This window comes from Lagenorhynchus albirostris, chromosome 11 (assembly GCF_949774975.1).
Source record: "Lagenorhynchus albirostris chromosome 11, mLagAlb1.1, whole genome shotgun sequence".
NCBI classification, from domain to species: Eukaryota; Metazoa; Chordata; class Mammalia; order Artiodactyla; family Delphinidae; genus Lagenorhynchus; species Lagenorhynchus albirostris.
The window spans coordinates 20140824-20163051 of NC_083105.1; the positions used below are offsets into that span (position 1 = coordinate 20140824).

The 22228-nt window shown below is 42.3% G+C and overlaps 1 protein-coding gene across 4 annotated transcripts in view; it reads left to right on the plus strand.

Moving 5' to 3' along the window:
* The window catches only part of GNPTAB (N-acetylglucosamine-1-phosphate transferase subunits alpha and beta), an 83654-nt gene that overhangs the window by 59063 nt on the left and 2363 nt on the right, over window positions 1-22228 (plus strand). For all 4 annotated transcript variants that reach the window (XM_060164898.1, XM_060164899.1, XM_060164900.1 and 1 more), the window contains 13 exons: window positions 72-233; window positions 629-808; window positions 1028-1198; window positions 2756-2879; window positions 3981-4184; window positions 4866-5971; window positions 8024-8223; window positions 8443-8662; window positions 9346-9459; window positions 13566-13651; window positions 13899-13997; window positions 17532-17699; window positions 21161-21251. In XM_060164898.1, the coding sequence (XP_060020881.1) occupies window positions 72-233; window positions 629-808; window positions 1028-1198; window positions 2756-2879; window positions 3981-4184; window positions 4866-5971; window positions 8024-8223; window positions 8443-8662; window positions 9346-9459; window positions 13566-13651; window positions 13899-13997; window positions 17532-17699; window positions 21161-21251 (2925 nt within the window). The remainder of the gene's footprint in view (window positions 1-71; window positions 234-628; window positions 809-1027; window positions 1199-2755; window positions 2880-3980; window positions 4185-4865; window positions 5972-8023; window positions 8224-8442; window positions 8663-9345; window positions 9460-13565; window positions 13652-13898; window positions 13998-17531; window positions 17700-21160; window positions 21252-22228) is intronic.

A 22228-nucleotide genomic window follows, 5' to 3' on the forward strand; every position in this document is an offset into this window, starting at 1 on the left:
ACTGGGAGGTTTAAGGTGTCTCTTCTTTGTTGTTCAGTTTTTCCACATGTAACCCTCTTGTTATTTTATAGTTGCAGTTGTATTCAGAGGCCAGTGTAGCACTTCTAAAGTTGAATAACCCCAAAGATTTCCAAGAACTGAATAAGCAGACGAAGAAGAATATGACCATCAATGGAAAGGAACTGACCATAAGTCCTGCATATTTATTATGGGATCTGAGTGCCATCAGCCAGGTAAGGGATGCAGAGATGGTTTTAGAACCCGAATTGAGGGCTTTGATTATTAAAGATTTATGAGTCACTGTATTAGAAGAAGGAAGAGGGCTTACTGAGAGGTCACTTGATTGGCACGTCTCTAATTTTCCAGTCACTGCCATTGGTTTATACTAATTGAACGTGACCTAGAATCAGATCCAAGAAATTTTTCTTCAAAAAATGTGTGAAAGAAATGCTGTTTTTGTTGTGCTGTTTTAAATATGCTGAGTGTTCTGCATTTTTTGTAATGTGTAAAAGCTGGACACGGTCTTTGGAAGTTTGCTGGCGCTCCCTGAGTGCGGAAGGGACAGCTGGGAGGGGCAGGTGTGACTTAGGCGCATTTTACATCTTTCTGTGCCCCATGCTTTTCTCAGTCTAAGCAGGATGAAGACGTTTCTGCCAGCCGTTTTGAAGATAACGAAGAGCTGAGGTACTCACTGCGATCTATCGAGAGGCACGCACCATGGGTTCGGAACATTTTCATTGTCACCAATGGACAGATCCCATCCTGGCTGAACCTCGATAATCCTCGAGTGACAATAGTCACACACCAGGTAGTGACTCGCCATGTGTCACAAGGCTGCGATTTCCTGTTCTGTCTTTTGCTGTTCTTTGTCTTGTTCCTGATTCCATCTTCTTACCCATCTCACCTCCATTTCCACCTTCCTTTAATCCTTCCATTCGCCTCCCTCCCTCCCTTCTTTACAAAAACAAAACAAAACAAAAACCTCTCATCCGCCTTCTCTCTCTTTCTCTTTTTTTTCTGTTAAAAGGATGTTTTTCGAAATCTGAGCCACTTGCCTACCTTCAGTTCACCTGCTATTGAAAGTCACATCCATCGCATCGAAGGGCTGTCCCAGAAGTTCATTTACCTGAATGATGATGTCATGTTTGGAAAGGATGTCTGGCCGGATGATTTTTACAGTCACTCCAAAGGTCAGAAGGTGAGTAGCTAAGAGATGCCTGGCTTAGAAGTCACTTAGAAGTTACAGACAGGAAATAAGGAAATCAGTATATATACCATATTCACATTTGATCAAACAAGCATTTTTGAGTGTTAAGCTCAGGAAAGTTAACAATCAGGGAGTGAGAAAACTACAGTAGGAACTTCGCTTCCCTATATTCTCACCCAGGACCCACTCTACATTTGCTACTACAACAGCAGAAATAGCAAATAACTGTGAAACACAAAATCATGTTTACCATGTCAGCAAAATGCCCAAGATAGAAAGCTCAAAGTAGTGCTTAAAGACAGGGCTGAAATTTCATTGGAGGCAGCCGGTCTCACTCTGGCTTTGAGGGGCAGGATGGGAAAGTGGTCACGAGCACAGATATGGGTGCCAGCTATGTAGCACTGTCGTGGGTGATGACCTGGCCTCTAGGTTTCCTGTCTGTGTATTGGGGGGAACAGGAAGACCCTGGTAGTGTTGTTAGAAGGGTACAGTGATCAGTTGGAGACTTAGCACCATGAGCTTGTAAGTTCTAGAACTCTGTCAAGCTATGGCTTGACAGGGGAGACAGACAAAACTAGTGACTGTGTACGGCGATTTCCATGCCAGTAGGTGTGCCCTGGGTGCGAGGAGTCGGAGCGCCAGAGAGCGAAGTCACACTGGGATAGGGACTGAGATGAGCTTGGAAGAACAGGAGTTAACCAGATGAAGAAAGACCTTGCAGGTAGTTGCACCGTGCAAAGATACGGAGATTTTAAAGGGGAATGCATTTTTCAAAAATGATTTTAATTTAGAAAGCAACCATATACCATGTCAGTTGTTCTGAAAGCAGACAGGTTCACAGCTCAGAATGCTGTGCTGGATAATTCATCACAGGACCTCGCGTATAAGGATATTGAGAGTTCGTCTGCCCCCCCTTTTCAGCCTTGAGACGAGACGGTGCATGAATCTGCTTAGGAGTTGACAACAGTGTCACAGAAAAGCAGTGACTTGTGTGCACACTTTCCACCTGCACGCTCTTGAACTCGCATTTAAGTTTGGCATGTTGCTGCTTTATTTCAAAATAGATCATTTATAAAACCATGTTGTAAGACTGACCCGTAAGTTGAGTCCTTGTCTTCTTTCCTTGAGCAACGGAAAAGAGTAAATGTGCCGGGTAAGACCCATCAGCAGGGCAGGACTGAGAAACTACCACAGGATGGCCCTGAACGCAGACCTTTTCTAGAGGCTCAATTTGTTTTGTTTTTCTGTTAAAGGAATCCTAATTTAAGAATAAAAAGTGTCAGGGGACTTCCCTGGTGGCGCAGTGGATAAGACTCTGAGCTCCCAATACAGGGGGCCCAGGTTCGATCCCTGGTCAGGGAACTAGATCCCACATACATGCTGCAACTAAGAGATCGCATGCCACAACTAAGGAGCCGGGAAGCTGCAATTAAGGAGCCCGTCTTCTGCAACTAAGACCTGGCGTGCAACCAAATAAATAAATAAATATTTTTTTAAAAAGTGTCAGAAACCAGAAACCACTTTATTTTCCCTCTGGTTTTATCATAGGTTTATTTGACATGGCCTGTGCCAAACTGTGCTGAGGGCTGCCCGGGATCCTGGATTAAAGACGGCTATTGTGACAAGGCTTGTAATAATTCGGCCTGTGATTGGGATGGCGGTGATTGCTCCGGTGAGGGTGTGTTCAAATGTAACTTGTCCATGTTGACAGAATTTTTTTCATTTGTCGTCATTATCAACCAGGTACAGTGACTTAATTAAACGTTCTTCGCGTATTGAAACAATCATCGTAGACTCTTTGGAGGTGATGACTGGTGTCCCCATGTGGCCCAGTTTATTCATATTGTTATTGTTGGGGGCATTTTCCCATATGACCCTACACTTGAAAGTGTTTTTTATTATTCAAAATATGAAAATCAGTTATACCCTTAATTATGTGAGCTTGAGAGTAAGAATCGCTCTCACTGGTTCCTGTCGGAGCTCATGGCCAGTGGCCCCTGGAAGCACACTACTCCAGGTCAGTGAGGGACTAAAGAGATGCAGAAGAAATAAACATCTCCTCTCTTCAGCATCTCTTCTCCCTTTCTTGTACACTAACATTTAGACTGTTGAGGATAACAAGTTTTTACATTTCTTTATTGCCTTTCAGTTTATAAAGCATCATCCATTATCCACTTGAATTTCTCAGTCACCAAAAGAAGGAGAGTAGGTGCACAGATAATTCTCATCCTACTGCATTTGAGGAAACAGGTTTGGGAAGGTGTTGGAAGAAACAAAGCTTGTGTTTCAGTCAGCTCTATCAGAGGCACTTTTGAAAGATACGAACCGCTGCAGGGAGAGAACGTAGACGTGCAGGAGAGTCTCTGCAACGCGGAGAGCTCGGGGACAGAGCAGTGACACTTGGTCACGAGCTGATTGCCAGTGTTAGGACATGTTCTTGTCAGTCCCGAGAATCACGGTCTTCAGAATAATCTGATCCTCCATACACATCTGCATGTGCCCCCCTTGAGCACATCTGAGGCCTGTACTTCTGGGTTGCACAGATGTAAGTGCCGAGGCCTGGTCATCCCACGCCCAGTCCACTGGCAACTGATGCCCCCTTTTCAGATTGTCTCTTTTTAAGCTATGTAAAATCTTCTGTTAAAGAATGGGGTGAACCTTTCCTGACTGAAATTCATGCATCGGTCTTGAAAACACAGCTGAGAAATAAGGAACTGGCTTTTTTCCAAGACTGTAAGCACAGCAGGATTCTGTTTTCCTCCTCTCCCTCCAGGTAACAGTGGTGCGGGTCGCTATGTAGGAGGAGGTGGGGGCACCGGGGGCATTGGAGTCGGACAGCCCTGGCATTTCGGTGGAGGAATAAGCGGCGTCTCTTACTGCAATCAAGGATGTGCAAATTCCTGGCTGGCTGATAAGTTCTGTGACCAAGCCTGCAATGTCTTATCCTGTGGCTTTGATGCTGGTGACTGTGGACAAGGTATATTTATTGCCATAAAAACGTATTTAGGATAAGGGGATAACAATCTTTCATAAATAGAGGGGTTTGGATCGTTTTTGTTATTTAAAGTAATAATTCTCTAGGTATCCCTTTCCCAGCCTTGCATCCAAACTAGTTGTGAGTTATAAGAGGGCACAGATCTTTAGACAACACGAGACACTGAAGCTGCATCTTTTCCTGTTACTGCTCTAGTCTGATTTTTTTTTCTTTTTTTTAGTAAGCAGATTTATCTTAGCAGATTTATCTTACATGGTGAAGGTTTAATTTGGGAACAGTGAAAGGAGACCAATAATTCATTAAATAAGCTTGGTTTGAATACTGGATCTTGTTGATAGCTTATTAATGGCGGTCCTTTTGGTCAGAAAGTTGTCTTTTTTTAAAATGGACAAAAAGATGGAAGTTGACCATTGGAATTCGCTGTCCTGAACCGTGCCTTGTCTCTGTAGTGAGTCAGCCTCAGCATTCCATGTCGATAATAGTGATTGCTTCAGAAAGTAAAAATGAGCCCTATACCAGTAGCTTTTGTGTTAGAACTTCTGATGATTTTAAAGTCCATTTAAAGTCACTCTTAGAAAGTGAAAACTCAAACCCTAAGAATTAAAGGAAAAGGGGGAAAATGCGTAGTTTTTTAAAAATCATGTTTGTGTTTTTTTCCTCTAGATCATTTTCATGAATTGTATAAAGTAACTCTTCTCCCAAACCAGACTCACTATGTTATTCCGAAAGGTGAATGCCTGCCTTATTTCAGCTTTGCAGAAATAGCCAAAAGGGGAATCGAAGGCGCCTATAGTGACAACCCAATAATCCGACATGCTTCTATCGCCAATAAGTGGAAGACCATCCACCTCTTAATGCACAGTGGAATGAACGCGACCACAATACATTTTAATCTCACATTTCAAAGTACAAGTGATGAAGAGTTCAGAATCCAGATAGCAGTAGAGGTTGACACAAGGGAGGAGCCCAAACGGAATTCTACGACCCAGAAGTCTTACCAAAGTTTGGTTAGCCCCTCAGCTCTTCTTCCAGAGGTGGAAATCCTGTTTGAGGATATCCCCGAAGAAAAACGCTTCCCCAAGGTCAAAAGACACGATGTTAACACAACAGGAAGTTTCCAAATGGAGGTGCAAATTCCGCTGGTCAATATTTCACTCCTTCCAAAAGAGACCCAGTTGAGCCTTAATAACTTGGATTTGCAGCTAGAACACGGAGACATCACCATGAAAGGATACAATCTATCCAAGTCAGCCCTGCTGAGGTCGTTTCTGATGAACCCACAGGATGCAAAGTTAACAATAAATCACCCTCTGATGACAGAGCAAAGAAATGACAGTTTGGAGGCCCCACTGGAAAAACAGGCTCACAAAAGCATCTTACCCAGCAGCTTAGGAACATCTGAAAGATTCCAGGGGTTATTGCCTTTTCCAACAGTGACAATGACAGTGAATGGCCACTCCCAGAGCCAGACTCCACCCCTGGACTTAGAAACCAAAGCAAGATTCAGGTCCAAAACTGTGACCCCGAAAGTAGGAGGTGGAGATGTGTCAAAAGAAAAGCTCTCATCTCTGCTTTTCCCACTGGAAAACAGGGAGACACAAAAGGTAATCACAGGGAAAGAACAAGAGAAGAACAGAATGGAGGAAAATGCTAACAGTTACCTAGGTGGTAATGAAGTATTACCTGGAAGAAAACTGCAACATTACACAGAGAGTTACCTGGGCTTTTTGCCATGGGAGAAGAAAAAGTATTTCCAAGATCTTCTTGATGTAAGTTACATCCAGCCTTATTGTTTCCCATGCTCAGGAAAAATAAATAACCTTGTAAGTGGTAGTGATATAATAATAGCTACCATTCATTCAGTACTTCCCTGTGCCCGCCACTGGACTCAGTACTTTTCTTATGTGGTTTCATTTAATTGTCCCAATAATTCTAACAATAAAACTACCTTGTAAGGGTCTGCTATCATTGTCCCCATTTTGCAGTTTAGGAAGCAGCCTTCATGTGAATGAGTAAGGGATTTAGCCAGGGGCATACCCTGAGTCCATAGTAGAACAGGGATGGTATCTTTACTTGGCATGTTGCGATATCAGAAAACGCTTTTGAATACCTCGTGCAGTCAGATCTCATGTTTTTCAAACTTTACTAATGAAAAACCCGAGAGGCAGATAAATTTCGTTAGCTTTCCCGACATCACAACAGCAGGTGAGGGTGAGCCCAGAGCTCTCCCTCCTGTACCACGGCCTCCACGGTGCCCTGGGGTCCTTTGTACATCTCACAAGCGCCGTCACTGTGCTGACTGCCGGGGAGTGCAAGATGGTGAGAACAGTTGCTGCTCTTGGAGACTCAAAGAGCAAGCTGGGAGGACAGATTTGTGGGCAAATAATTGTGGCAGTGTGATAAGTGTCTGCTGAAGTATGGACAAGGAGTCCGAAGGGAAGATTCCTTAACTCTGCCTGGAGGTATTGGGGGAGGCATACAGGAGGACATGCCCTGTGAGCTGACCTTGGAAGGGTGGGGCTGGATCGTGACCAAAGCACAGCCGTGAGTGGATGTTAGGCTGGGGGAAAGTGATGAAGAGAGGCGTTGTCTCATTCCTCTCATGGTCTTCAGGAAGTATATTGTCCCTGCCATGGTAGCATTTACTAATTGTTAAGCAAGGGGCTGCAGAGTTCTTGCCTACATTGATTTCCTCATTCTCCCCCGCTCCCTGCTTTTTAAATTGCAAAAGTACTATAGGCTAATGGTAAAAATCGCAAGCAATGCAAAAAAACAAAAAAAGCAGAAAAAAAAAAACAGGGAAAGGTCTGTCTCCTTCCTTCCTTAATCTCCTTACTTGAGACAGTCACTATGAATATGTAGTTTGGTGGGTATTCTTCCAGTATTTTTCTATAGATATGCAGACATACTATATAGTTTGTTTTGCAGCAGTGAAGTTATATATATTGCTCTGCAGTTGCCTTTGATGTGGTAGTATGTGGGCAAATTGCCATTGTTTATTTTTAACAGCTGTAAGTTGCGTCCAGTGTTTTTGCAGGTACGAATACCTAATGTTGCAATAAATATTCTCGTACATATATCTTACTCTTGAGGAAGTTTTATTTCTGTACGTAGAATTGCTAGGTTAAAGGGTCTATTGCGTATAAAATTTAACTGTCTTTCTTAAATATTGCACCCCTTCCTCCTTCCACAGACAGTATGCAAGCGTGCTTGTTTCTCCACAGGACTAACCAACAGTAGTTAATAGCATCTATATTTTCATCAGTTTGAGAAGCAAAAATATTTCGTCTTCTGTAAAGTGTGTTCAGGTTCTTTGCCAATATTCTTTGCCCATTCATTCAGTTTCGCCTCTTACTGGTTTTGATAGGGTTCTTTACATTTCATAATATTAACAGTATTATATGGTGAAACCAATTTTGTATTCTAGGCTTTGTGTTCAGAACTCAAGGGACTTGCTGCTTTGATGTCACCAGTAGAAATAACTTGATACTGAAAGCACTATCAAATTTATTGTAAATCAATTAAATATTGCATTGAAATTGGCTAAGAAATCTCATGATCCTTAAAGAGTACCCTAAAAGCAGACCTCCACCCCACAGCTGTTGTTCTCGAGCCGATGTTGGCGATACTTTCACTGAAATCCAGTTTGTCCTGATGTTAGGATGCTTGAGGAGACCTGTTAGTGCTCGTTTCATTTGCCCCTCAGGACAGTTAGTGACTAGTTATTACCAGATGACATAAAGTAGTACCTCTGTCTCTTGTTAGCACAGGGCACCTGTGCACTAAACACAATGCTGTGTTGTGTGGAATTCTCTTTTCAGGAAGAAGAGTCACTGAAGACACAACTGGCATACTTTACTGAGAGCAAACACACAGGGAGGCAACTAAAAGATACGTTCGCAGATTCCCTCCGATATGTAAACAAAATTCTAAATAGCAAGTTTGGATTCACGTCTCGGAAAGTCCCTGCACACATGCCTCACATGATCGACCGAATAGTTATGCAAGAACTGCAAGACATGTAAGTCTTGCTTGTGTTTGAGTTGTTTGTGTGTGCTCAGAGCCAAGGCTGCTTGAAGTTTACATCCGTGCTATGCTGCGTTTATGACTCTAACACTTGATGACTAGTATGTCGAAGGTATTATCTAAATAAGTGGGAAGGAAGATTCTGACTCCACAAGTGTTAGGTACTGTATATATCTTAAATATCCAGATCTTATGGTATGCTACATTTGGACAGGTTCCCTGAAGAATTTGACAAGACGTCATTTCACAAAGTGCGCCACTCTGAGGACATGCAGTTTGCCTTCTCTTATTTTTATTATCTCATGAGTGCAGTTCAGCCACTGAACATATCTCAGGTTTTTGATGAAGTTGACACAGACCAATCTGGTGTCTTATCTGACAGAGAAATCCGCACGCTGGCTACCAGAATTCACGACCTGCCTTTAAGTTTGCAGGTATTGTCATTTTTTTTCCCCTAAACTTAATGACATTTTGAATGAAACTTCTACATTTGATACTTTCTCTCTTTCCCCTACATACTTCAATGGAATGCAAGTACAAGTAATTCTTCGTATTTAATGAGGGGGTTCACAACTAGTCCATTTTAAATGCCAGGATTAAAATCAAATTTGAAGTTCATATTTTATATGATTATTTTTTTTAGGCTTTTAGTAGGGATTGTAATTGTATTGTCTGGAGACGAGGCAGACCATACCTGCAGATAAGATTCTCGTGTCAAGCTCATTCAGGGCCTTCAGGTGTGGCCGAGTGGAGATCTTAGCCAGGCCCACGGTGTTGCAGAGCCCCTTCTGTCATGGCATCCTTTAGTCCCAGGAGTAGGACACTCACTAATGGAGAGCTCCAAGATGAATCCAGCTGCAGGACACCCATCTGGTGATCCCGTGGACCACCTTGTGTAAAACAGTGCCTCACAGGCCCGTATGTTCTACTTTGAGACAAAGATGAGTTATTTGTATTGTTTCATTCTGCTCTTTTTAGGGTGTCTTTAAGAATCATATAGTCAAACCCTCTTTGACGATAACGCTTAAATTTTGGTGACTTTAACATTTTTATTTTTAAAACCACAGTTGTTACTTGTAATGTATATAGGTTTATCCTTTTATTTTTGCTTTGTTAGGACTTAACAGGTCTGGAACACGTGTTAATAAATTGTTCGAAAATGCTTCCTGCTAACATCACTCAGCTAAACAACATCCCACCAACTCAGGAAGCGTACTATGATCCCAATCTGGTGAGTGCCATGGGTTCTTTTATGTAAAGTAGAACGTATATCCTTATCGGGTGTTAGTTACATCATTTCTGTAGAGCACTTGAAAAACTAGAAGCAGGCTCTGTTTATAGGTCTTTGGTGGAAATCAGTAGCACAGATAATCCAGAATCATTCATATTTTTCTTTGGAATATCTTTTTTTCCTCCCTAATGGATGTTAAGCTAATACTGAGATTAGTTGCTTATATTCTATAAGCAGACATCCTGTTCACTAAGGATAGCGAAGGCAGCGCCAGAGTATACTCACTGGCTTGGGAGAACAATCCTGAGGTTAAACATCAGACGGAATCCCATCTTTCATCAAAGCTCAGTTGCTTTGATGCTGGCATTTTCTGGATCTTACCACTAGGGGCAGTGGATGATCTATACACAAGTATATCAGAGCAGCATTTGGCTGAAATGATTGGAAGACTCTGTTGATATCTGTAAGATGCATCCCAGCTTCAGAGAAATGATAATGTGGAAAAAAAAAAGTGCATTTAGAATTGATGGACCAAGGATATAATACAGCCATTATGTGATGCTTACAGTTAATTTTTACTGATATATATGGAAGAATGTTTATAAAATAAAATTAGGTGGGGAGAAAATGGGTACTGCCATATACAGAATACGGTTTGAACTATGGAAAACTCCTGATACCTTCACACACATCCCCAAAATTAATGAAAATGACAGTAGGTTAAATCATAGGTAGTTCTTTTTCTTTTTTTTAACATCTTTATTGGAGCATAATTGCTTTACAATGGTGTGTTAGTTTCTGCTTTATAACAAAGTGAATCAGCTATACATATACATATATCCCCATATCCCTTCCCTCTTGCATCTCCTTCCCACCCTCCGTAACCCATCCCTCTAGGTGGTCACAGAGCACTGAGCTGATCTCCCTGTGCTATGCAGCTGCTTCCCACTAGCTATCTGTTTTACATTTGGTAGTGTATATATGTCCATGCCACTCTCTCACTTCATCCCAGCTTACCTTTCCCCCTCCCTGTGTCCTCAAGTCCATTCTCTACGTCTGCGTCTTTATTCCTGTCCTGCCCCTCGGTTCTTCAGACCTTTTTTTTTTTTTAGATTCCATATCTATGGGTTAGCATATGGTATTTGTTTTTCTCTTTCTGACTTTACTCTGTATGAAAGACTGTGTCCATCCACCTCACTATAGATAACTCAATTTCATTTCCTTTTTATGGCTGAGTAATAGTCCATTTGTGTGTGTGTGTGTGTGTGTGTGTGTGTGTTTTAGATCATGCAGCGTGCAGTCTTGTGTCCGGCTTTTTTTTAATAACATAGGTAGTTTTAATATAAATTTATTTATTTTTATTTTTGGCTGCATTTGGGTCTTTGTTGCTGCACGCGGGCTTTTCTCTAGTTGCAGCCAGCAGGGGCTACTCTTCGTTGCGGTGCGCAGGCTTCTCATTGGGTAGCTTCTCTTGTTGCAGAGCATGGCCTCTAGGTGCATGGGCTTCAGTAGTTGTGCCACTCAGGCTCAGTAGTTGTGGCACTTGGGCTCAGTAGTTGTGGCGCAGGGGCTTTGTTGCTCTGCGGCATGTGGGATCTTCCTGGACCAGGGCTTGAACCCATGTCCCCTGCATTAGCAGGCGGATTCTTAACCACTGAGTCACCATGGGAAGCCCCATAGGTAGTTCTTAATATCGTTTTTTCACACTAGTATTTTCCATATTTTCTATAATGAATAGACTACACTTTCATAAGCATAATAACATGTATTTTAAAAAAACTGACCATCTTGCAAATGTTCAAGCCCTATAATTAACTGCAGATGTTTGTAAATGAATGTAGAGAAGAGTAATGAATCAGTTAAAAATCTGATTCCTGAAAGAAGGCAGTCATTCCTTTGGCATTCATTGCACACGGCAGGGATGGTATTTCTCACTTGTGTTCTCGGAGGGTCCTGGGAAGCTCCCTCATGAGGAGACAGTGTGAGGGGCAGCCCAGCAGCTTTAGGAACCCGTAGACAAACTGTAAGTATTGCTGATCATGCGTTGGTTAGTTTAGCATATGACGTGGGTTTGTATACAAATGTGTCACTTAAAGCCAGTTCTCTAAATATTCTAAAACTTAAAACTATGAAATCAACAAAACTGAGGTAGAGGTATAAGACCTGGTGTCAGCCCTAAGGGATTTTCCTCTAGTGGGGTAAACAGGCATGAATCAGCAGGTGGAGACTAGTCCTGGGTTGCGGGTTCTCGGGAGGCCCCGCATGGAGCTGATGCGCAGTCAGGCTGATAGGAGAATGGCAGCTTGTCTTGTGAGCTGCAGCAGCTTCTTCTGGGTCTTTGGCGCAATCCAGTAAAAATGCTTTGTCAGACCCAGAATGTTATACAGAGATGTTAGTAGTTCTTTACAAGCGTGGTCTTAATGATTAAAAAGGCACATTTGTAATCACTGTAGGTGTGTTCCCTGCCTCCACAGAGAATAGAATCAAAGTTAAAAAAAAAAAAAGTAGATTGCATAGGCTAAAAGACATTCTCAGTTTTAGGACTTTTCAAACAATGATAAAGCTCTTTTCTGTTTTCCCCCAATTTGGAGTTACCCCAACAAAGCTAATATAGTCAACTCTAAATCATCCAGAGGTCAGTGTCCTGGTTTAAACATTTTTTTATGTATTTGTCCAAATAAAGTTCTACCAGTTATCAGAGATCTGGGTACACACCCTTTCTCCAGGAGGGGAACAGTAAGCCGAGGGTTCCAGGCTGCCCTGACTTGTCTTTTCTGGTATCTTCTTGGTGGGCAAACCCAGAGCACTGGACAGAGGGGGAAGAAAGGAGAAAGTGTGCTGGGCTCCTAAACCATCTCCGCTCAGCCTCTCCCCTGGACCAGGCCTCTCTGGTCTTTACTGTCTTCGGGACCACGTTGTGATCGTACTGACAGGTTGCCTTAGAGGCACTGACGTCACCCCAGGTCCAGGGAGCTTTGCGAGTGGCTCAGCCTGTTTCAGTGCTCGCTCCAGACTTGTCTTTCACCATCTGTATTTCCACATCCGTCCTTTCACTTGTCTGTCTTTCCTTCTCTATAAACTTTGGTTTCCTAGTAAGATTTTACAATTACCAACCCCTTGCACTGGTATAGAACTTAGAGAAGAGTGTTCTTTTCTAAGGAAGATGATCTATGCGTAGAAAACAGTTATTCATCTTTCCCTTTTACAGGCATTATGAAAGGTTCTTGAGGGATTTTAGGGCTTTTTTTAAAGAAATGCACACATATTCATCTATTAGAGTATTTTACTGTTTTACCAAATATCTGGCATGAGGTTTAGAATCAGCAAATATCCTTTGAATGCTAAGGATTAAGTAAGTAGGGGCTGCTTTGCTAATGGTTATAAGTTAGTCTTCAGGCTTATGCAAATAAAGCTGTTTAGAGCATAAGTACTAATTATACAGACAGCATTAGTTAACATTACTCGAGTGAACTCTTAGCCAAGGTGTTGGCTTCATTACTGTAATTAACTGTGATTACACACAGGATAAAGTATTTTCTAATTAGACTATAAGAATGACAGCTTAGCTTATGAGTATCATATAGACCACTTCATTACAGTTTATCTTCGAATTTATTTTCATTTTGAAAAAATTATAGCAATCACTTATAAGACTGTTTTAACAGATAGTGTGTAGTAATGTGTGATTAAAATAAAACTTTATTCACAATAACAGGCAATTAGCATGCGGGCTATAGTATGCCAATTTGATTTTTAAGAATATTACATTAAAATAGTCATCTTGGGCTTCCCTGGTGGCACAGTGGTTGAGAGTCTGCCTGCCGATGCAGGGGACACGGGTTGGTGCCCCGGTCTGGGAAGATCCCACATGCCGCAGAGCGGCTGGGCCCGTGAGCCATGGCCGCTGAGCCTGCGCGTCCGGAGCCTGTGCTCCGCAACGGGAGAGGCCACAACAGTGAGAGGCCCGCGTACCGCAAAAAGAAAAAAAAAAAAGTCATCTTAATTACTGAGTCTTTCTGTGCCCCCTTAAATTTTGCACCTGAGATGATGCTTCAGTTGCCTCACCCTAGTCTTTGCCCTGATATAATGTCTGTATTTTCTCGCAGCCACCAGTCACTAAAAGTCTAGTAACCAACTGTAAACCAGTAACTGATAGAATCCACAAAGCATATAAGGACAAAAACAAATATAGGTAAGTACTACATACATTTTCTCTGTTTAATTTAAGGATAATTATGAGTGGTATTTTCATAATTTTACCATAGTTTATCTATTAAGCATTCTTTGAAATTTATGTGAGATTTTCTTTAGTAATATGGAAAAATTAAGTCATTCCAAGGATGCTTTTTTTAAAGTTTTATACAATGCTTTTCTTATTGAAATTTTATTTTACATATCCACATAAATATTTAAACTCTTTAAATATGTTTTGATATTAGATTTGAAATCATGGGAGAAGAAGAAATTGCTTTTAAGATGATTCGTACCAATGTTTCTCATGTGGTTGGCCAGTTGGATGATATAAGAAAAAACCCCAGGTACTGTTGTTGTTGTTGTTTGTTGTCGTTGTTTTTAATTTAGAACATTTTAGGTTCACAGCGCAACTGAATAGAAAGTATGGAGGAAAAAAAGCAGTAGGACTATAGAAACGGGAGTGGCTTATTTCTGTTCGGAGCAGACGGAAATGTCTAACGGTAGAGGTAGTGTTTGAACCGAGAGATGGGAGTTGTGAGTTGAGATCGGGCCCCGCGCGCACAGGGACTAGCACGGACATCTCAGAGTCCAGTGACAGGACTGTTCAGTGAGGCTGAGGGCTGGGCTGAGGGGCAGACAGCATCATCGGGGAGGTGAGGCCAGACGGCTAGCACTCTCAGAGCATTTCTAAAAAGGTGCTACCAGAGAAGTTGTTTTGGTGGTTAGACCTGCAATTCAAAGTAAAGTTCAAATTAGCTTCTGAGGAAAAAGGAATGCTACCGTAAATGTGAAAATCCAGTAAACTGCAGTCATTCTTTGGGGATAAATTCAATGTTCAGGTTTACATAAACCTTGAAAACTTCCAGCCTGGCCCCCTAACAGTTGCTCTAGTTCGAAAAAATTGGTTAAAATCTGCGTTTTTGAGTTTTGAACTTTAGTGGGAAATAGGTGTTTCAGTAGTTTCTCAGAAGAAAAACCTTGGCTTATGAAATTGAATGTTTTCATCTGAGTTTTTCAAATGCTTTTGGAAGTTTTCAGTTTTATCTCTTTTAAATTATGATCTTAATTATATATGATCAGAGGTGTAAAATTTCCAGGCATTTTAAAGCCATGGCATTTTTTCTTAAAATTCCATTCTTGATTTTTGGGCAGAGGGGAATATGGAATTTTAAGAAAAATGAAAATATTTTTAATACTTACGTAGTATATTCATAAAATATTTCCTACAAAATAACAAATATTTCCCACAAGCTAAACAAACAATAAGCCATAATAATTAAGAACCACCCAGCTTGCAGCTCTCTTTGTACATGCTGTTCCCTTCTTGGAATGCCCTGCTCAAATTTTAAAAAACAAAAACAACCTTAAGAGCCAATTTCAGTACTTGCTTCTTGCTTCCCCCATTCTGTCGACGTGCTTGCTCAGTCCTTGGTGATCTGTAGTGAGACCAATGGAGAATTAGAGTTTTTAGTTGTATCCTATACTTCTATGTCTTGTGCCAGTTTGAAAGTCGTTGGGCGAGAGGATTCCCAGACATCTTCACGATACTTAAAGGGATAGGGTTTTGCTGAAAAGACCCAAGGCAAGACAGGCTTTTCCAGCAGTGTCTGCCGGGCCCAGATACGTCCTATAACCCTGAACAGATTTTATCATTTTTAACTCTTGTTCTGTTTTACTTTGGGGGGCTGATTTTTAAGTCAGGAGTGGAAAACCAGCCTTCTGACTGACGTACACTTTAAGGACAGGTTTATTGCATTAACAGGGAATCTAGGATAGGCGGCATCTGGGCTCCGCTGCCCTTCTCCCTTCCTGCTTGTGTTGGCTTCATCCTCAGGCTGGAGATAGGGCAGCTGCAGCTGTTCCAATGTCCCTGCAGACATAGCCATGTTCTGAGGCTATAGGGGATTGTCCCTTCCTGTGTGTCGTGTGTTGTTCCCTCCCCCCATTTCTATACCAGTCGCAGTGAAGGGGAGGGATTCACTTACGCTAGTCAGAAGCCGACTCTGGGTTGGGGTGCGGTTGCCTACCTTTTGAGTCAGCTCATGGGGGAGAAATACGGAGCAAAATGCAAGTTCTCATTGGAAGGAGAGGGAGTGTTTGCTGGGCACCCAGCAAGGTCTGCTTTAGTTACCCTGTGTCTACACATACTCTTTGTCTCATACACATACTTTCTTCTTTAACTTTTCCCAACTTATTGAAAAATTTTGAAGATACAGAAAAACTGAAAAAAATAGTACAATAAACCCTTAGCTCAGACTTTTAAAGTTTCAGCATTTTGTTATGTCTGTCTGCTCTCTCTCTCCATCTCTCTGTATGAACACAAAAACACACAGGTTTGGTTTTTGTTTTGTTTGCTAAACCATTTGAAAATTAGTTGCAAACATCCAGACCCTTTACCCCTCATTATTTTAGCACGTCTTCTTCCTTTTTTGGCTGCATTGGGTCTTCGTTGCTGGGCGTGGGCTTCTCATTGCGGTGGCTTCTCTTGTGGAGCACGGGCTCTAGGCGTGTGGGCTTCAGTAGTTGCGGCACGTGGGCCCAAGAGCACGCGGGCTTCAGTAGTTGTGGTGCATGGGCTCAGTAGTTTTGGAGCACGGGCTGTAGGTGCGCAGGCTTCAGTAGTTGTGGCTCACGAGCTCTAGAGCACAGGGTCAGTAGTGTTTAGCACATCTAAACAGAGTCATTCTCCTTTATACCACAGGACCACTAACACATATCCAAGAACCTTAACACTGACTAAAATAGAACCATCTAATAGATGGTCTATATTCAAACTTTGCCAGTTGCGTCCAGATGCCCTTTACAGCTGTTGTTTGTTTTTAATCTAGGAAACAGTCAAGCCTCATGCATTGTATTTGGTTGACATAACTCTTTAATATCCTTTAATTTAAACTTCCCCAACTTTAGAGAAGAGATAGGATAATGAACTTTCACTTACTCATCACTCATCTTCAATAAGCAGAGACTTTTCTCCTCCGTTGTCTTTTATAAGCATTTATGTTTTTAACTTTGTTGGTTTGAAATGGTATCAAGTTAATTCATTGCAATTAAGTCCATAGGTTCCCCATCTCTATTTTTTAAACCATATAAATGTTTGCATGTGTATATGAAGAAATCAGATTATATATTCTGTAGATTTCCTGAACTTTGGACTTTTCTGATTGTCTCCCAATTGTTTAACGTGTTTCTCTGTCCCCTGTATTTCCTGTAAGTTGGTAGTAGGATCTGAGGGCTTTATTAGACTTGATAAAATTGTAAAAAAAAATTAAAATTAAATGTACTTCAAAAGTGGTGTTATCCCTACCTACTGTTTTAATGGGCCCTCAGTTTAGTGACTTTTGCCAGGAAGGGAACCTGAAACAAGTAGGGAAGCACCACTGTAACCTACTTTTTGCTGGAACTCTAGCATCTTAGAGTTGGAGACATCTTAACATTGGAGACATGTTAAGAAGTCGTCATCAATCTCATAAAATCTATAGCTATAAGGAACCATCTCTATCGCAATGATCTACAGGACTGTTCTTAGTAATGTAACTGTGTCAGTTCAGAGAACTCAGTTGTAGGCATTTAGTAGGTTTTCCCTGGATGCTAACAGAATGCTTCAGTCAGGGACATGCCAAATAGAAATTAAAATAATTTACTCCCATAGCTAGAAGGCACATTCAAAATTATCATCCCTAGTTCTTTCTGTTTTACAGGAGAGGAATATCTAAAGAAAAATTTTACAGAACATTATTTCCCTAGAGAATCATATCAGTAAATGCAACGGCTTGGGACATAAATCCATTTAAAATATATTTGGAATCCACACTTCTTTTGTTAGGTAAGGATCATCCTTATGATAACCAGTAGTAACCCTGGGTCTCTCTCGTTTCCAGGAAGTTTGTTTGCCTGAATGACAACATTGACCACAATCATAAAGATGCCCAGACAGTGAAGGCTGTTCTCAGGGACTTCTACGAATCAGTGTTCCCCATCCCATCCCAGTTTGAGCTGCCAAGGGAGTATCGAAACCGGTTCCTTCATATGCATGAGCTGCAGGAATGGTAAGTTTTCCTGTTTCATATACGTACATATATGTATTTTTTCTTTTTTTAGAGTGATGAAATTTCTTTACTGTGTTATTTGCTTTCTTTGTAAAATACACGCATAGTTTTTATTGAGCTCACTGGCTGAGCACACTTTCTGAGCCTTATTTGTCATCACTGCCATCAAAGTGGCTGCCCTGTTTCTTGAGTACCCGCTGGGCAGTATATTTACTCTTTACAATGAAAGGTGCTACTCTTGTTGCCACGTTACAGGTGAGAGCACAGTAACAGAAGTGAGTGATTTGCTCAAGGTGGAGTAGCTGACAAGTGGCAAGTCCAGCCCGATTCCTGACCCTCCACACGTTCGTTCCACTGTATTCCAAAGCTGCTTTAGAATGTTTCCTTCTTTGATTTTTACTACCAACACTTCATTAGAAAGATCATTTTATCTTTCAATTTAGGGAAATTTTTGACCCCTTGCCTGCCGGCCACACCAGGCACTAGGAACAGGGGCAAAGCCTCAGAGATACTGCGGGTTCGGTTCCAGACCACTGCCGTCCCCAGTTCACATAAAAGTTATGTTCAGACTATGTCATAGTCTGTTAAATATGCACTAGCATTATATCTAAAAAAAAGTACATTCCTTAATTTAAAAATATTTGCTAAAAATGCTAACCATCATCTGAGCCTTCAGCAAGTTGTAGTAATATCAAAGGTCATTAATCGCAGATCACCGTGACAAACATAATAAGGTCATTAATCGCAGATCACCGTGACAAACATAATAATGAAGAACTTTGAAATATTGCAAGAATTACCAAGATGTGATACAGAAATACGAAGTGAGCAAATGCTGTTGGGAAAATGGTGCCAACAGACTTGCTTGACACAGGGCTGTGCAGTGCAATAAAGTGAGGCCAGTTAGGTGTGGTATTTCCTGTTCAAGACGGAAGGGATACTGCGCCGGCCTTCACTAGAAGCCAGCGAACCAGCCATGACACGGAGGACGTGACTAGATAGGCTTCAGTGCTCTCAGAGTACAGAGGAGGAAGCAGCTAGTTCCATGACAGGACGGTGACATTTGGACTTGGTTTTGAATTATGAAAAGGACTTTTCCAGAAGACAGTGCTGTGGAGAGGGAAAGGAGAAATTGTGAAGGGCTGTATCTGAGTTAGACATCTTTCTTTAGAGAATAGGGGTTCCCAGGAGAGACTTTTTTAGATGTCTGTCTCATCAGAGTTCACGATTTGGAAAGATAACTAACAAACAGTGCTTGCGGGGTGGACTGGTGAGGAAGGCGTCTGGAGTAAGGCAGTGTTGTCTGGGAACTTGAGGCAGAGAGACAAGCAGTAAGCATTTCACTTGTCCTGGAAACAGATGGTCAAGGTGTGAACCAAGGACATGGCCCAGGGAATAAAGAGAAGCAGTAGATGCAATTGGCAGAGATTTGAGAGAGGAAATTAGCAGACCTTGGCAGCTAGAGCTCTTTGGTGTCTTGCAGTTGGGTGAGACAATTAGCATGTGTATTGCTACTATGTACATATTTTTATTTTCATAAGGAGAAGTTGTTACTAAATAACTTGTCTTCTAGCAATGGCAAGGAACGGCTTCTCACCATTTTCACCTTGCCTTAGCTCAGAGGAAAAAGATCTTTGGACGGTTCCAGCTGTCAGTGCCCACAAATGCAGTTCGTGACTAAATTCACCTTCAAGGGCCTGAATAAGAAGGAGTGGGTTTATGAGTAGCTGGAGAGGGCTTTGAGTTCTGTGTTGTACAGATGAGGTGAATCAGGTGCAGGTTGCTGATCCGGGGGCTTCCTTTTCCTCAGCCGCCCTGCTTCTGTGTCATCTCTCACTGCTGACCCACCAACGCTGCCCTGCTTTCTGTTGGGCTGGCCAAAAAGTTCCTTCTGGTTTTTCCACATTACGGAAGAAAACCTGAACGAGCTTTTTGGCCAACCCGATAGAAACGTCTTCCTTCGCTTTCCTTTCGTGATCCTGCACTCCTGAGTCCCCGTCATCTTCCCCTGGTTTCCTGCGGTGGCTTTCTTCCTGTCCCTTTCTCGGGAAGAGCAGCTTCTGCACTTAGAGCAGTCCATGTGGTGTGCTTGTCCCTCCTTGTAGACTGTGAGCCCTCGTCGGGGCAGAGACTGGCTCTCCCTGTCCGAGTCCACTTGCATCCCTGGTGCACAGTAGGTGCTCAGTGCATGGCTGGCTGAGGGGAGCTCAGCTCCCGTTACAGGGTTCTCTGGGGCAACTCATTACCTGTGTCACAGCCTGTGGCGTCTTAGCTCTTCAAATTACTCACAGATTCTGAATGATACTGTAGACGTTAGAACTCACTGAGCTGGTTTTTGATCCTCTTAACGTAGGAAACACAGGAGGAAGAACAGTGCGGGGCAGGGTACCATTTGGAATATGTGACTCAGAGTAGAGACACCCACTACCAGGCAGGTGTGAATAAGCCTGGAACTCAGCAGAGGCCTAAACCTGGCAGTTGTTAGCATAGCGTATCTTCTAAGCCTTATGTTAAGCATTTGTTTAATTTCATAACAAATTATTATTTCCAAATGACAGGTGATGAAACTGCTGTACTCCCATTTATCTCCTAGGCCAGTTGATCCCACCCTCAGGATGTCTCTTCTGTTGCTTCATTCCTTCCATTCTCACTGCCCTAGTACAGCCCTCATTCTTTTCTCTGCCCAGACTGACCGGATTGCCTGCCTCTGGCCACCTGCTTTGACATCCATCCTTCACACGGCCGCCATTTGCACCCTGATTGTGACACACACACACGCACATGCTATATATCATCCCCCTTCCCACAGAGTATTACGTCCAAACGCTATTGCATGGTTTTCCAGAACAGCTGCAGTTTACACCTACCTGCTTCTCCTCGGCCGAGTGGCCCTCGTGCCTCCGTGCAGACTGGGCTCAGTTGAGCAGGACGCAGCTTGCAGCGGCTGCTGACGCTCATCCCCTTTCTCAGCCACAGGCTCTCCTTCCCCACGTCAAGGCTCAGATGGAGTGTCCCCATCTCTGTGGTGCTTTCCTCATTTCACTGTTTTGATAACAGATATTTCTGTCCACGTGTGTGATGGCTAGTTGCCTGCACGTCAGCGCCTCCCCAGGTTTGCAGGTACTTTAGAGCAGGGACTTCTCCTTGTCACCTTGCTGTATCCACAGGAGGTGTCGGTTGGGTGACTGAGCAAATACAAATGAATGGAAGAGGGGATTTTGTTTAATTTGTTAAAGATTCTTATTTTCTTTTGAAGTCCTCTCCCCTGCCTGGGTAACTTTTACTCATTCTAGTATTTACTATAACAATGAAAATCTGAACTCAGGTGGGAAATGTATAATTATGTTAACATTTTAGAATTGCCTCCAGACATTGTTTTTGCTAAACTAGTAGCTTTACTAAGTAATGATAGTTAAACCCTACACATAACTACATATTTTCCTTCTTTTCTCTCTGAACAGGAGGGTGTATCGAGACAAATTGAAGTTTTGGACTCATTGTGTGCTAGCAACATTGATTATATTTACTGTATTCTCGTTTTTTGCTGAACAGGTAAGTGTTATATATTTTATGCAGATGTCAAACAGTATTTCTTGGTATCATTAATCTGATTTTTTTTAAGAAAATGATATAAATTCATAAGAAAATGTTTATTTCTCCTGTTGGCTTATACTCATGTTAAATATTTCATAATACTCAGGCAACAGTCATAATCTTCTAAATCTATAACCAGTATTCTTTGTACCTGGAGCTCAATAAACAGAGCTTTTCAGTTTTAGCCTGAAGTCTGCAAGTCAAACTATTTTAAACCAAAAAAACCACCTCGAATCTGCATCTGACACTAATTTTCTGTTAATCTTTCCAAACTAGTGGCCACAGCATCTTATCTTCAGGCCTCCCCCTGTTCTGCTGACGGTGCCTGGCTCGGGCGCACGTCCCATCTCCCACTTACATTTCCTTTGAGCTGCTGGGAGTTCATCCCCACACAGGCGCACACACAGCCACCTCCCAGAAGTCAGAGGGAGATTTGTGAGGTCAAAAGAAAGGGATAAGAGAGTCCTCATTAGGCCACAGCAGGTGTGAGATGCTCTGAAAAGAAAGGATTCGGAAGGAAGGGACGGGTGTCTGGGCTGACCGACTTGTGCCGGGCAGGCGAACCTGCCTCAGCCTCATTCCAGGTGACTCTCAAGTGGAGCTTTTCTGGCTGTCAGGATGGGAAGCTTACACTGAGTTTACTTACAATGAGGAGGCCGGGCGTAGGGCGGCTGCCGGAGAACTGAGAGTTTTAGGGTAAATAGCCCTGGGCTTCGTGCTGCAGATGGAAGGAAACTCAGGAAATAAAGGTCTGACAGGCGAGCAGGACTGCAATTTAACCTTCATCCACTTCCCACGGAATAGAAACCTTCCTCTTGGTCTTGTTGCCATTGTTCTTGGCAAGTAAAAATCTTAGAAAAAAAATCTTAGAAAAAAAATCTTAAACAGATTGTACCTGCTTTTAGAACGGAGGTCCGGCAAGGAACCTGTGAGTC